Source organism: Eublepharis macularius, chromosome 1 (assembly GCF_028583425.1).
Source record: "Eublepharis macularius isolate TG4126 chromosome 1, MPM_Emac_v1.0, whole genome shotgun sequence".
Taxonomy (NCBI): Eukaryota; Metazoa; Chordata; class Lepidosauria; order Squamata; family Eublepharidae; genus Eublepharis; species Eublepharis macularius.
Genome location: NC_072790.1, coordinates 103,596,602 through 103,609,477, shown reverse-complemented (window position 1 = coordinate 103,609,477; position 12,876 = coordinate 103,596,602). Strand labels below are relative to the sequence as shown.

At 40.0% G+C, this 12,876-nt stretch overlaps 1 protein-coding gene across 3 annotated transcripts in view; it reads right to left on the bottom strand.

Moving 5' to 3' along the window:
• The window catches only part of NT5DC1 (5'-nucleotidase domain containing 1), a 159,240-nt gene that overhangs the window by 43,709 nt on the left and 102,655 nt on the right, over positions 1–12,876 (bottom strand). For 2 of the 3 annotated variants that reach the window (XM_054979042.1, XM_054979043.1), the window contains exon 7: positions 3,224–3,398. The exons of the other annotated variant lie outside the window; for it this stretch is intronic. In XM_054979042.1, the coding sequence (XP_054835017.1) occupies positions 3,224–3,398 (175 nt within the window). The remainder of the gene's footprint in view (positions 1–3,223; positions 3,399–12,876) is intronic. 3 annotated transcript variants of the gene reach the window in all.

The window sequence follows — 12,876 nt, the reverse complement described above, 5'->3', positions numbered from 1 at the left end:
GTTACATGGGACCATTAAAGGGAGGCTGGGGAAGACTGGCGACTGGGCCATAACTTGGCACACTACCTACTATGAAATTCAACTGGCATTTTCACTGTTAGTGTTTTTATGTGCCATGCAAAGATCTTGTATTCTGCTGGGCTTTTTGTTAGTTGGATTGGTTCTGGTTAATTTGGTATTGGATTCTGATTGCTATCTTGGGAATTATTATTCTGATTGCTCCATACTTTGGAATGGTCATTGCTGCAACTTGAGTCAGTTTATTGTATATGTGGTCATAAGTTGCTTTGAATAATTTATTGTGCCAAAGCAAGATAAAAATATTCAATAAGCAAACACATAGATGAGTAGTGTCTCAGTGGCTTTTCAACCTTCAAATACAGCTGCTAGAGGCTGCAGATTTGGTCACAGCAGTGAAGAAATGCTAAACCGTTTCTCCATAACTTTTTTCTTATGGAGTGAAAAGCAGCTGGGGACCTGGTTTTGACAGGAAAATGGTCCATGTGAAAAGTGTTAAACACCTCCCCACACTGCTGCTCTTTTGATGAAATCTGAAGTACTTTGCAGCTGAATTTCATTAAAAAATAATATTTGGGAGAATCTTCATGTGTCTCCAACCATCTTGCTTGGTTTTGTTACCTGGATGGGACTCCTTGCGAGTAAGGGGGGAATTAACAGCAAGGAGAAGGCTGTGCGAGAGGGGTAACAAGAGGGATCCTCCACCAATTTTTATGGGGTCCCCTCACCAAGGAAAATAACGATGGGTGTTCTTCAAAGTCAAACAGTAATTTTTATTTAAAGGGGAAAATACACACACAAGAAGTAACTCACAAGCATACAAGATTCCTAGAAAAAGTAGTGGTGAAAGTGGAACAGATTTGAGGGATTTCTGGGCGATAATTACCTATCCATGAAGAGGGGTAGTCCACAAAGAGGGCTTCAAACGGCCCGCATTCTTGACCAGGAGAACTTAGGGAAGCAGACCCTGAGAGTACAGCGCTCAGTTCTGAAGAAACATCCATCATTTGAATGGGGCAAAGCCCAAGTTCTGATGTCCTGAGGCTGGGGAGCCCCCTCAGCCGTTAGGACAAAGACCTTAAAGGTCACCTCATGGGAATGACAAAGGTTTGAGTACCTTTGATTGGTGCTACAGAAGTGTGACAAAGAAATCAGTTTGCGTTCTCCTGGTACGTCACAAAGAAATGGTTGCTAATTAATGTTCCTGGAGCTTAGCTAGTCAATTTAGACCCTTGATTAAATGTTCCAAGCAGGAGGTACAAACTTATCAGAGCTGATTGATGGCCCTTGATTGTAGGATAGGATTCAAATCATGGAAGAGAGGGGTGGATTGGAATGCTTGGATGGTGACTCACAGATACGCTTATTGTCTCGATTGCACATTCCGCAGATTGGAGGGACAGGAGTCAATCAAGCCCAGTCCTCGGCATTTGCATTTCAGGCATGACTCACACTCCTGGGCAGGACTCAGCAATACTTTGCTCAGCTGGCAGGAACTCTAATGTGATTTAAGATGCATTAGATCCCCAATGTGGATTATCCCTGCGGAAGTAGTAAATCCAAGAACAGAATATGCAGGGGAAGACTGGTTGACATATAAAGAAATTCTTGAGATACAACAGAATAACTATATGCTTAAAGGGAATGAAGAATTGCCATTCCAATATGGATGGTTTCAATATATGCAGATAAAAGACCTATATGAGAAAGATAAAAGGAAAAATGGTTTTAGATTACAAAACTCTGAGATGGAGAATTGTTTGCTTCAGGGGGGGAAGAAAATAATTTCTAAAATATATAAGATATTACTGAAATAGTTTACAGAGGAGGAAGTTGTTAAAGTTCAGATGGTCAAATGGGCAATAAACTGTAATAAGGAAATTCCAATGGAAGCTTGGGAAAAGGTATGGAAAAATGTAGTTAAGATTTCAGCATGTACCACTGTGCGTGAAAATGTATATAAAATGTTGTATAGATGGTATTTAACACCGAAGAAGTTGGCCAATGGTAAGAGCCAGATGTCTGATAAATTTTGGAAATGTAAACAACATGAAGGTTCATTCTTTCATATGTGGTGGACTTGTGATAAGGCTTAGCAGTTCTGGGGGGATATAGTTAAAGTTATGTCAGATATTTTACAAAGGAATATAAATAAAACCCCGGAATTGCTGTTATGTATGAACCTAGAAGATTTTGATAAAATGGACAGAGTTATGATGTTTTATATGATTACGGCGGCCAGAATGTGTTATGCGCAGATGTGGAAGACTCAGGAGATACCATCTATGGAAGATTGGATCTTGAAAGTTTTGAACATGGCAGAAATGGACAAACTAACAAGGAAATTGAAAGAACAAGAGGAATTGGACTATATATTAACTTGGGAAAAATTTAAGAAATATGTGGAGAAAAAGTGGGACATGAAGGGGAAACTGTGATCTTTGGAGAAGTAGGGGAGACAGAATCTTACTTAAGGCTAAAAGGGGTATATTTTACTGTATTTTATTGGATTAGTATAGTATATTTACAGGGGAGTATAATTATGAGTAATAAGGTTATAGGGAGTATATGTGAAATATAGATAATATAGTTAATTGGTATGTAAGGAATAGTATGTTACATATATATATGTAGTTTGTTTTTTTTTAGTTAGTATATGTATCTATTATCACTTATATAATTTTTATATTTTTAACTAGGATAAGCAATATAGTAAGTGTAGATTGTTAAGACAATTAAAGAGATTTGATAGGTATAATATAGATATATATTACATTATTACATTATTATTATAGACCTTAAGAATTTACACGATATACTTTTTAGATTAAGTTGGGTATGGAAAACTGCTGGGAGTCACCAGAAAAGGGGGGGGGAGGATGGGGAAAATGCAATGGGGTGAACAATGATAATGATTTTTATATGTGTATTTGTAAACCCATCCAATATTTTTTTTTAAAAGATGCATTAGATCCAAGTGGCTTGTGATTTCTATATCACAAGCAGCTCTTAAAATGGCAGAGGCTAGGGTCGACTGCTCACAGTTTGAGTGTTGTGAATTACATTTTAATATGTAAGAATGCATGTCCTTCCCGAATTAATAAGGGAGTTCTCAGACAACCACCTCTACTTGCAGTTACTATTACTACTGTCAGAACGGAATAGTCTAAAATAAAACAGTGAACTATAATAGCATTACACTTACCCTAATATGTGCTCACATAAGAGCCTGCAGTAGTCACTGTGAGAGCTGGTAATTAATAGGAGAATCTTCCCGCTGTCTTTCAATTTTCTTAGCCACTTTTTAACAGAATCAGGACAACTTTGTATATATTTCTCTGGATTTCTTTTCACTTCTGGAAAGTATGTTCCACAGTTTTCTAAGAAACAGAAGATAACTTTATACAAACTACAGCATGTGTGTACCAGGTATGAACCCATTTGTGTTAATGACATGACTCTCGGAAAATGTCTCCAGGGCAGTATAGGCCCCCCCCCAACTGATTTTTACAATGTACAGAATTTTAGAAGGAAGATTGTGGGATTTTGTGGGGGTAGATGCTGAAAAGGGAGCAGCTAGAAAAATTCTGCTGGTTAAACAGGTAGTAAATGCAAGTATTCCTACTGATGAGAAATCCATTGAAAATGGATGCACAGTTTGCTTTGGTAATCAACCAATCAGAAACCACAAATAAAGATTTTCTGTCTCACTGACAAGGGTATCAAAATTATGAGCATATCTCCATGTGACTTACAAAGCTGAAATTAGATATATTATTTATTTATTAAATATATTATTTATTCTCCTTAATGGAAACTTTCTGTCCTTTCCCATTTTATCCTCTTAACAGCACAGTGAAGTTGGTTAGACTGAGTGTGTGTGTGGGGCTGGTCTCTCAGCAAGCTTCCATGGCAGAGTGGGGTTCAAACCTGAGTCTACCCGATCCTAGTCCAACACTCCAGCCAGTATACCACACTGGCTCTTTAAACGTTAAAGGTGCAATCCTTAGCAGTTCTATTCTGAAGTAAGTTCCATTTTATTCAACTGGACTTACTCCCAGATAAAGGTTCTTAGGATTGCAGCCATATAGTCATAAGGCAGCTCAATGTAAAAAATTCTGAACATTTCTACATTCCTTCCTTAAAAATGAGCAAAAAAGTGTACGTCAAAATGGTACTTCTATACTACCTCAAAAAACCTGAAAAATAGTCAATATTGAGTACAAAATACCAGGATTACAGCACACCCCATAAGGGGAATTTAGTGATATCTCTCTACTAAGAGGGAAGACATGAAGCAAATCTCAAAATAGTTGAAGTGCTTCTGCACAAATCAGGAAGCAGAAAATTGGCACACATGCAGCCAAATACAACAACAAGCATGAGAAGAGTCTGAAAAATGGGACATTTGTATATCCAACATCGCAAACCCAGGGTGTGACCTTTAGCTCATAACAGAGGGCAGCACTTCAGCACATAGCAAGCAAAACCACACACATGAAATGTTAGGCAGTGAGATTTTCACTATTTCTTAGAATCAGATTTGGGCAGGGATTAAACGAGTCAAGAATATGCTTGCAGAATGCAGGCAGAATTTACTAATATTTCTACAAGCATTTCGCCTTCATGATAAATATTTGTGGTCAGCTCAGTAAATGATTTAACAAATCCTAGACATTATTTTTGTGTGTGGAATGTGCACAGAGCTCTTCCTCAGTTCAAAATAAAATCAAAGATCTAAGCCTCTTAAGCTATTCTCAAGAAGGAGAATATTTGAAACTGCAGTATATGTAAGGGCTTGGAAATAGTCTCAGCAGTTGATCCAAGGCCAGCTGTTGCAAAACAACACTCGGATTTAAGCCAATGTATATCCACCGATTTCAATGGGACAAAGTAGCTTACATGAACATTTTAATGGACTAATGCATCTGGCATCCAAAATAATACTTGAAATATTTGGTAACTATTGCCCAGCAAAGAGTATCTACAGTAAATGGGTGAAAAATAAAGTACCTTTATTACACTATGGCACAATCATAGGGATAGGTAGAAACTCGTTTGAGTTTTACCTCCAGCAGCCTCCACATTAATAAACTACTCGGTTTTGGACCCCCAAGGCTGAATAGAGATATTCTTATCTCACTGGTGGGGGTGGAAAGTGCCCTCAAGTCACAGCTGACATGGCAACCCCTGCTGGGGTTTCCACTAATGTAAGTGGTTTGCCATTGCCTGCATTTGCATAGCAGCCCTGGCCTTCCCATGCAATTACTAACCAAGGCTGACCCTACCTAGCTTCTGAGATCTGATGAGATCGGGCTTGCCTATCCAAGTGACTACTCTTATCTCACTACAGATACTAATGCTAGAATCAAGCTGCATTGTACCTTTGCATCTTGACTCCCCCTCCCACTTCCTGAGTGAGATATAAAAGCTCAGGGATCTTCTTTTCTAAGTGTATCTGATGAAGGAAGCTCCAACTTTCAAAAGCTTACATCCTGAAAAACTTTTTGGTCTGGTCTTTAAGGTGCCACTGAACTCAAACTTGCTGTTCTACTAACTAACTTGCTGTTCCACTAACACGGCTACCCACCTTAAACTATAACCTGTTTCTTCCAAATAGCAGATGAGGCAGTAAAGTCGCTTCTGGATAGTTCTAAACTGCTGATGTAGGTCTCATGACTGAATGTTTCCCATATACCCCCTCCCCAGCACTCAGAAAAAAAAATAGCAGGGTCGAGTATTGTGGCTTACTTTTCTTCCTGATCTGCTAGTTTTCTGTGTGCAGGGAATTTTCTTTGTGGGAGGATATTCCATCAAGTTATCCTTCAATCTCAAATGACATAGACACAGGTTTACTACTCACATTTACTGTCTGTGAGAAGCAGGCTGTTGTTGTTCAATTGCATCTGTGATAGATAGCATAACAGAGTTTTCTCTTGAAAAGAATAACTCTCTGAAATAACTCTCCCTGAACATTTATCTTCAGTGCTATGTCTTTTTAAAGAAGTATGCATCCTACTCTTTAAAGTTTATTTCAAGACTGAAGTATTTGGGCAGTTTTGTAGCTACTTTGGATCTTGACATGGAAATGCTGTTTTTTCCCCACCCTTTCTATTTTGCTGTTTTCAAAAGCTAGCACTCTGAGGCTTAGAGAATGATTCTGAAGGCATGCAGAGTTGTTTCACTGCTAAAGATGAACAGGCCAAACCCTATCAACTGCCGGAAGAGGAAGCTGTCTGCTCTGAACATTGCTCTGAACATTGCTCTGTGACAATAAAGCACAAAAAAATTCTTGTTGTAGAGCTATAAATAAAAAAGCCATGCAAGATTTTTAGTGGCCTATGGCATAGATCAGTCTGAATGCTGAAATTATCTAACATAAGGCTTCTTCAATAACCTCGGTGGAGGTCAGTTCTGTTGCATTCAAAAGTGAGGAGACGTGAAGCCCTACTCACACAAGCATTTATGTGTATATCAATGAACTAGATAGGGGGCAGCTAGGAGTGCCAGTGTCATGGCCACCAGGAATGTTGATGCCTTTGTGCACCACCACCCACATGTCCTTCTCCAGCAGCACGAGGAGGCAGCATATGCAGTTGGGAACAGAGATGCCAAAGCTCTCACAAGCAGGCAGTGGAAGGTTGTGAATGCATGCATCAGAGGAGATGCGAGAGTAGGAAGTCAGCAGCAGTGGGCCCCATCAGAAGCCACGGGTCCCATCAGCTGCCTCAACTCACCATGTGCTGATGGCAGCCCTGATGGTGAACAAGATTCCAGTCCAGCAGCACCTTAAAGACCAACAAGATTTCTCTCAAAAACTTCATCAGATGAAGGGAGTTTTGACTCTGGAAAGCTTGTGTCCTGGAAATCTTGTTGGTCTTTAAGGAGCTACTGGACTTGAATCTTGTTGATCTACTGCAGACCAACAGGGCTACCCACCTAAAACTATATGTTTGAATGCTGCTGCTTTAAATTTTATTCCACTGAAGCTAACAGATTATTTCCATTTATTACACTGGGAGTCAGGGCTGCATTCTCATGTAATGCAGATGGTTTTATCTCAAGCCTGAAGATATTACAAATGTCACATGAGAAATGTCTGGTTATAGTCACTGGAGGTCAACAGCAACCATGTACAAAGCAGCAGCCAGGAGCTTCAGGCAGGATTGGCTGCAACAGCCATCACCACTGCCAACAGCTCTGCCACAGGAAATACAGAACATCTGGCAATGGCTTCAAACTGGACCTTGTAACGAATGTGGTAGGAATGGAAAGCAATGGAAACTGCTTAAAGAGGCTTGTTACAAAGATGTCCCCAAAGTTTCCTATCCTCTAGCATCACAGTAGTATTGTCTGAGAGGCAGCGTGCAGCACGTCTGTCAAACTCTGACTTGTTTATACCATTCAATGACAGAAAAAATAACATGTTTTCAGTCTTTCAAAATCTGATATAAGTCTCTACTAGTTTAAAAAAAGAGAAAATAAAATAAAACAGAACTATGTTGATCTCCAAGACTGACAAAACAAACAATAACAATTCTATTGTACTTGTCTGGTTTTTTTTTAAAGAGCACAAGTTATGGGTGGCTTCTGATCATTCCATACTATTCTAGCATTCTGAATTAAGACAGAGGCAACTCCTTTGAAAATACTCTTGTGTTTCCCAGTTTGATCAGCCACTGCTGCTGCCATTGCAGCGAGGGAACCAGCTGCCCTGGCCCTGAGTGGGCCAGGTGAGTGAGCAGCTTTTGCTCCTTCCTCCAATTGTGTGGAGGAGAACAGGGACGGGTCCTTTCTAGGAGTGTTTTTGCTTCCCAGAACATCTCTGTTTCCCACCACCTAATGCTCTTCTCAACCCAAATCCACCCGAAATTCACCTCTGGAGGCAGACACCTCACTTTGCTTATAGGCAAGGTCATCTCTTAGTGAGAGAGTGAGTGAGAGAGAGAGAGAGAGAGGACAACTTTCTACCAAGTGCCAGAAACTTCTTTCCTAAACGAACACAGAATAGGAGACAGCTAGCTGTTTTTTCACAGGAGATTCCATGTGAGTGGGGCTATCACCAAAAGACTTCCACCCAAAGTCTAATCAACTCAATTCTCAAATTGGAAGAGAGTTTAACTTGACATACGTGATCTTTGCTACTGGAAAAAAACTTGAATTTCCCCAGACCCAACTTGAGTTCCTTGGAGCCAAACAACAGCTTTGGGGAATTGTTGTTAAAAAAATAAAAGGAGAGTCCAAATGTCCTCAGAATGCCTCCGAGGGGGAGGAGGGGCTCCTCTCTTCCCCCTCAAGACATTTTCTGTGTTAAAATGGCATGCGGGGGGAGAATAACTGCCTGTGTTTTTACTGCTCCACATGCACACAATACTCCACGTGAAGCAGAAAAAACCCGAAACATTCTTCTCATGCTAGAATTTAATCAAATACCACCAACAAATATATGAAAATAGATAACCCATGTTTTATGGCTTTTGAGACTGTAATTATCCCAGGTTACTCCAATTAATACTAAAAGATGTGATTATTGTACCCCTAAAACTCACTTCCACGGCTTTGCATACCCCCAGCTATCTTCTTATTCCAGTCACAGGAACTCAGAAGGGTATTATACAACTTTCTATATATTTAATCAGAGAGGTTTGAGAGGATCATGTATCCAGAGATACTGATACCAAGGTTTATGTTTCCTATCCATCGTTTGTGACTGCTCACTTTCAGTAAAAAGTTTAACAATCTGTCTAATTCCCTCTAATCTTGTACAACTCTGATCATTTGTAGTCACAACAGATTCCAAAACACTTAGTTTGATCCCAGGGGTTAAAAACATGATAGAAAGACTGTTTATGTTTCTGATACAATAAAATGTTGTCCATGGCATAGCACAGCTTGGAAATACAGAGTACCAGTTTTTATGTTGTACGGAAACCCAGACCCTCTCTTTAAAGAAACTAACTTTTATAAAGCCTGTTTTCACTTACAGAAACATTCTTTGCTATATTGTCTAAATAGTACAAGATCATTTTAAGATTGATGGTTTGGTTTCTTATATGATGCCCCAAACAAGGGTGAGCCCTTCAACATTTGGATAGCACAAAATTCTGGATTTAAGTCAATATTGCTTTTGCACAACTGCAATGGTCAAATATTACTATGTTGGCTGTTTTCAAATTTATTTCAGCAGCACTAAAATCCATGATAATGTGATTAATTTGTAGTTGCCATAATTACTAGGTAGTTCCCTCCTTCCTCTGACTAATAGTGATACTAAAAGGATCTGTATGGAAATCTGGTAATGAATAATTCTCAGACTGAAGATTTTAGCACCCTCCCTAAATGGCAGCCAGTGAACCCTACAGAGGTTCAACTTATTGAAACTTTAAGGCCTGGTAAAGCACAGGTATTGATCTGATTCTCCCTGAGTTAATAAAACAAAATATTGACGGGTGGGTGCCTATTTTGACAGAATTATTTACAGCAATAGATATTACAGGTAGAATCCCAAGAGATTAGGGGACTGCTGTTATTATTCCCATCTATAAAAAGGGCAATAAAGAGAGTCCTATTAATTAGAGGGCAATCAGCCTATTAAGTGCTATAGTTTAGCTATATGCAAAACACCTCCAATGGAAGCTTAGGGACTGGATTGAGATAGAAAAAGCCTGACTGACGAACAGGCTGGGTTTAGAGAAGGGTACTCAACATTAGATACTATCTGGTCACAAAATATTCCTCCAATGCCACAGTGTCGTTATGTACAGCTTTTATCGACAAAATCAGCGTTCGATTCAATTTCCAGATCTATTTTATGGGAAAAATTAAAATCTACATCAATTGATAGATGCTTCCTATATCTGATCTGAGATTTACATGAAAATAACTCTGTATGAGTCTACAAGGTCACCTCTCAGAGGTATTACGCTTGCTGGTCTATGACCATAATAATAAATTTCTTATCGTTGACTAATAGTGATACTGGTCTTTGGGGTAATAATAATCTAATTTAATCTAATTTAAACTACATTCAAAAACTGCAATTATCCCAGAAGTTGTACAACTATTAAAGCATCTAACTTTAACTTGGGGTGTTATAGCCTTTATTTTATTTTGTTGTAGGCTTTATTGCTGTTATTGAGTCTAAAAGCCTATATGCTAAACAGACCTCTAAATAAAATAAAGGTTAACTATGTGGTGGCTGTATATTAACTGGAGGAATCTGAGAAGATTTAATGGTCCTATTTAGCCTCTGAAACTTAACGATTTAATGACTTGATTAAAGTCAGCAATTTTATATGACTTTATTCAAGAAATCTTATTCATAAATAAGTAGAGATGGGTATGAACTGCAAGTCAAACTAAAGTTCATCACGAACTGGGCTGGTTTGTGCTTTGCGAACCAGTGGTTTGTGGAAGCGTGTTGTCCACGAACTTCCACAAACTGGCCTGCCAGTTTGTTTGGTTCATGTAAAAGCCCAATACCCCTTTCTGTGCCGCTGCGAAGCAGCATGGAAAGGGGCATTTAAACCTCTGGATCAGCTGCTTGTCGGGGATCTCCCTGACAAGCAGCTGCTCCAAGCCAGTGGGGGGTGAAATGCCCCCTTCTCTGCCGCTGCCAAGCAGCACAGAAAGGGGCATTTAAACCCCCAGATCAGATGTTTGTCAGAGATCTCCCCAACAAGCAGCTGATCCAAGTCATGAGGGGAATGCTCCTTTCCCTGCTGCTGCAAAGCAGCAGAGACCCTTGGATCAGCTGCTTGTCAGGGATCTCCCTGACAAACAGCTGATCCAAGCTGGCGGGGCATGAAATGTCCCTTTCCCTGCTGCTTTGCAGCAGCAGGGAAAGGAGTATTTAAACCCCACGAACCATGAACTGGTTCGCGAACTGGGGCAAGTTTGTGAAAGTTCGTGGTTCCTGGTTCGTGAAATGGGACGAACCACATGGTTCTTTTTTTCTCGATTCGCACCCACCTCTAATAAATAGTGATATTGGTCCCTAAATGTTTCCAGAGAGATGTTAGTTATTGTTGATGACAGAGCTCCTTCAGAGGGCTTTGAGTTGAAAGAGAATAATAATTCATTCAAAAACTTGCACACTTTTACTGTATCTCCTTTTGAGTGCATATGAGACAGATTCTTGAAGAGATGACAAGGAACACCAGAAGGCTGTTTATCATGTCTGCTGTTTGTACCTCTTTGATAGTCAGCTTGTTTCTTCTGTCAGAGATGAGGGAACTGAAATGGGAGATAGGAGACACTCCTACTGGTTTCTCTCTGAACCAAGAACTCCCTAGATTGAAAATGGCTTTATTCAAATGCCACACAAGCAGATACTAAGTCAGGATGTGAATGAGTCTGGCTTGCTGCCAGACTCACATGTGCCTTCTCCCTCTTCCCTTCTCCCTTCAAGGCATGCCTGCATTTGCACACCACGGGTAACCAGAGTAAGTTTCTAACATGAATTTTCCATATGAGCAGGGAGAGGGGAGTAATGCACACAAGTCCAGAGACAAGCCAGGTTGGTGCACATCCTGTCTTAATGTCAGCTTATTCTGCCATCTGAATGCAGCTCTTACCTGCACAGTTGGTTGCACAGTGCTTTGATCACCCACAGCAACTTGAGCAATGTTCATGACCTTCAAAATCTCCAACAGAAAGGGATTAATTAATCTGCTAAAAATTGTTGAAGATCTTGGCTTCCTAACTGAAAAGGGAAATAGGATGTTAAGAAATGCATACCATGGGCTCCATTTGTCTGGCTTTGGGATTACTAGATTTCTTGCTTCTCACCATGTCTCTGGAATTTTATCTTAAAAAATGCATTAAAGAGCTCTGTCAAGGGATCCAACAATTTCCCTACAATATTTTTTACAGAGACTTATTTTTAAAACTATCTATATGTTCAGTTCCTCTTTATTTTGACAAATCAAAGGTATCTCTCCCTAATTTAAATGTTTATGACAAAGTTTAAGAACAATTTTTTAAATCAAAACAGAAACTGAGATAGCAATGTACATGGCACAGTTCATTCTTGTGAACAGGAAAGAGAATGATATTTGTGGGGAAAGTTTCAATCAGCAAATGACAAAGTATGAGCTATATTTAAATATTAATCTTAGTGAAAAACATTACACAAAAAAGGATATGGAATGATAAAGCACAACTCACTAATATATACCACATTGTAAAACAAATTCAAGTTACTGCAAATGCAAAGATGTTGGTACAAATGGAAATGACATGAAATTTGTTATCCAAAAAAGTATTGCAACCCTAAGCTATATTTATTTATTTAGCACATTTTTACCTTGCCCTTTCTCCAAGGAACTCAGGGCAGCAGAGATCAGTGAGGAGGCCCACAGCTCCTCACTGGGCCCATTGGTTGCCACCCGCCTCCTTGTTCATTTTCCTGTGTGCAGTCAGGACAAGTGGAGCCACTGAACCCTGCCTCATATTCTGCCTGCTACAGCTGCATGAGCGAGTGAGGGCAGAGTGAGCAGTAGTGGCAGGTGGCAAGTGAAGCAGAACTTGGAAGCACCACCTCTCTATCTGCTGCCCTGCAAAAACCAGGTGAGTGTGTGGAAGATTCCCCAGCAGAGACAGGGACACAGCACGTTCCTCTGCACTCAGAAATAAATTCGGATGAATTCAGTAAGCTTGGTACTTGCAAGTAGGCACAGGAAGGTGCTGTGAGAGTGGAGGAGAGGTAGGCATGGGCAAATGAGCAAAGCAGTAATGCCTCTTTACCTCAAGAGGTAAATCCCCTGGTGGGGGCAGCTACACCAAGGGGATCTGTGGGGGCTCATGGACACACTATATCCAGAGCCCTTCAAAACCTGGAACCAGGACTACAAGGTG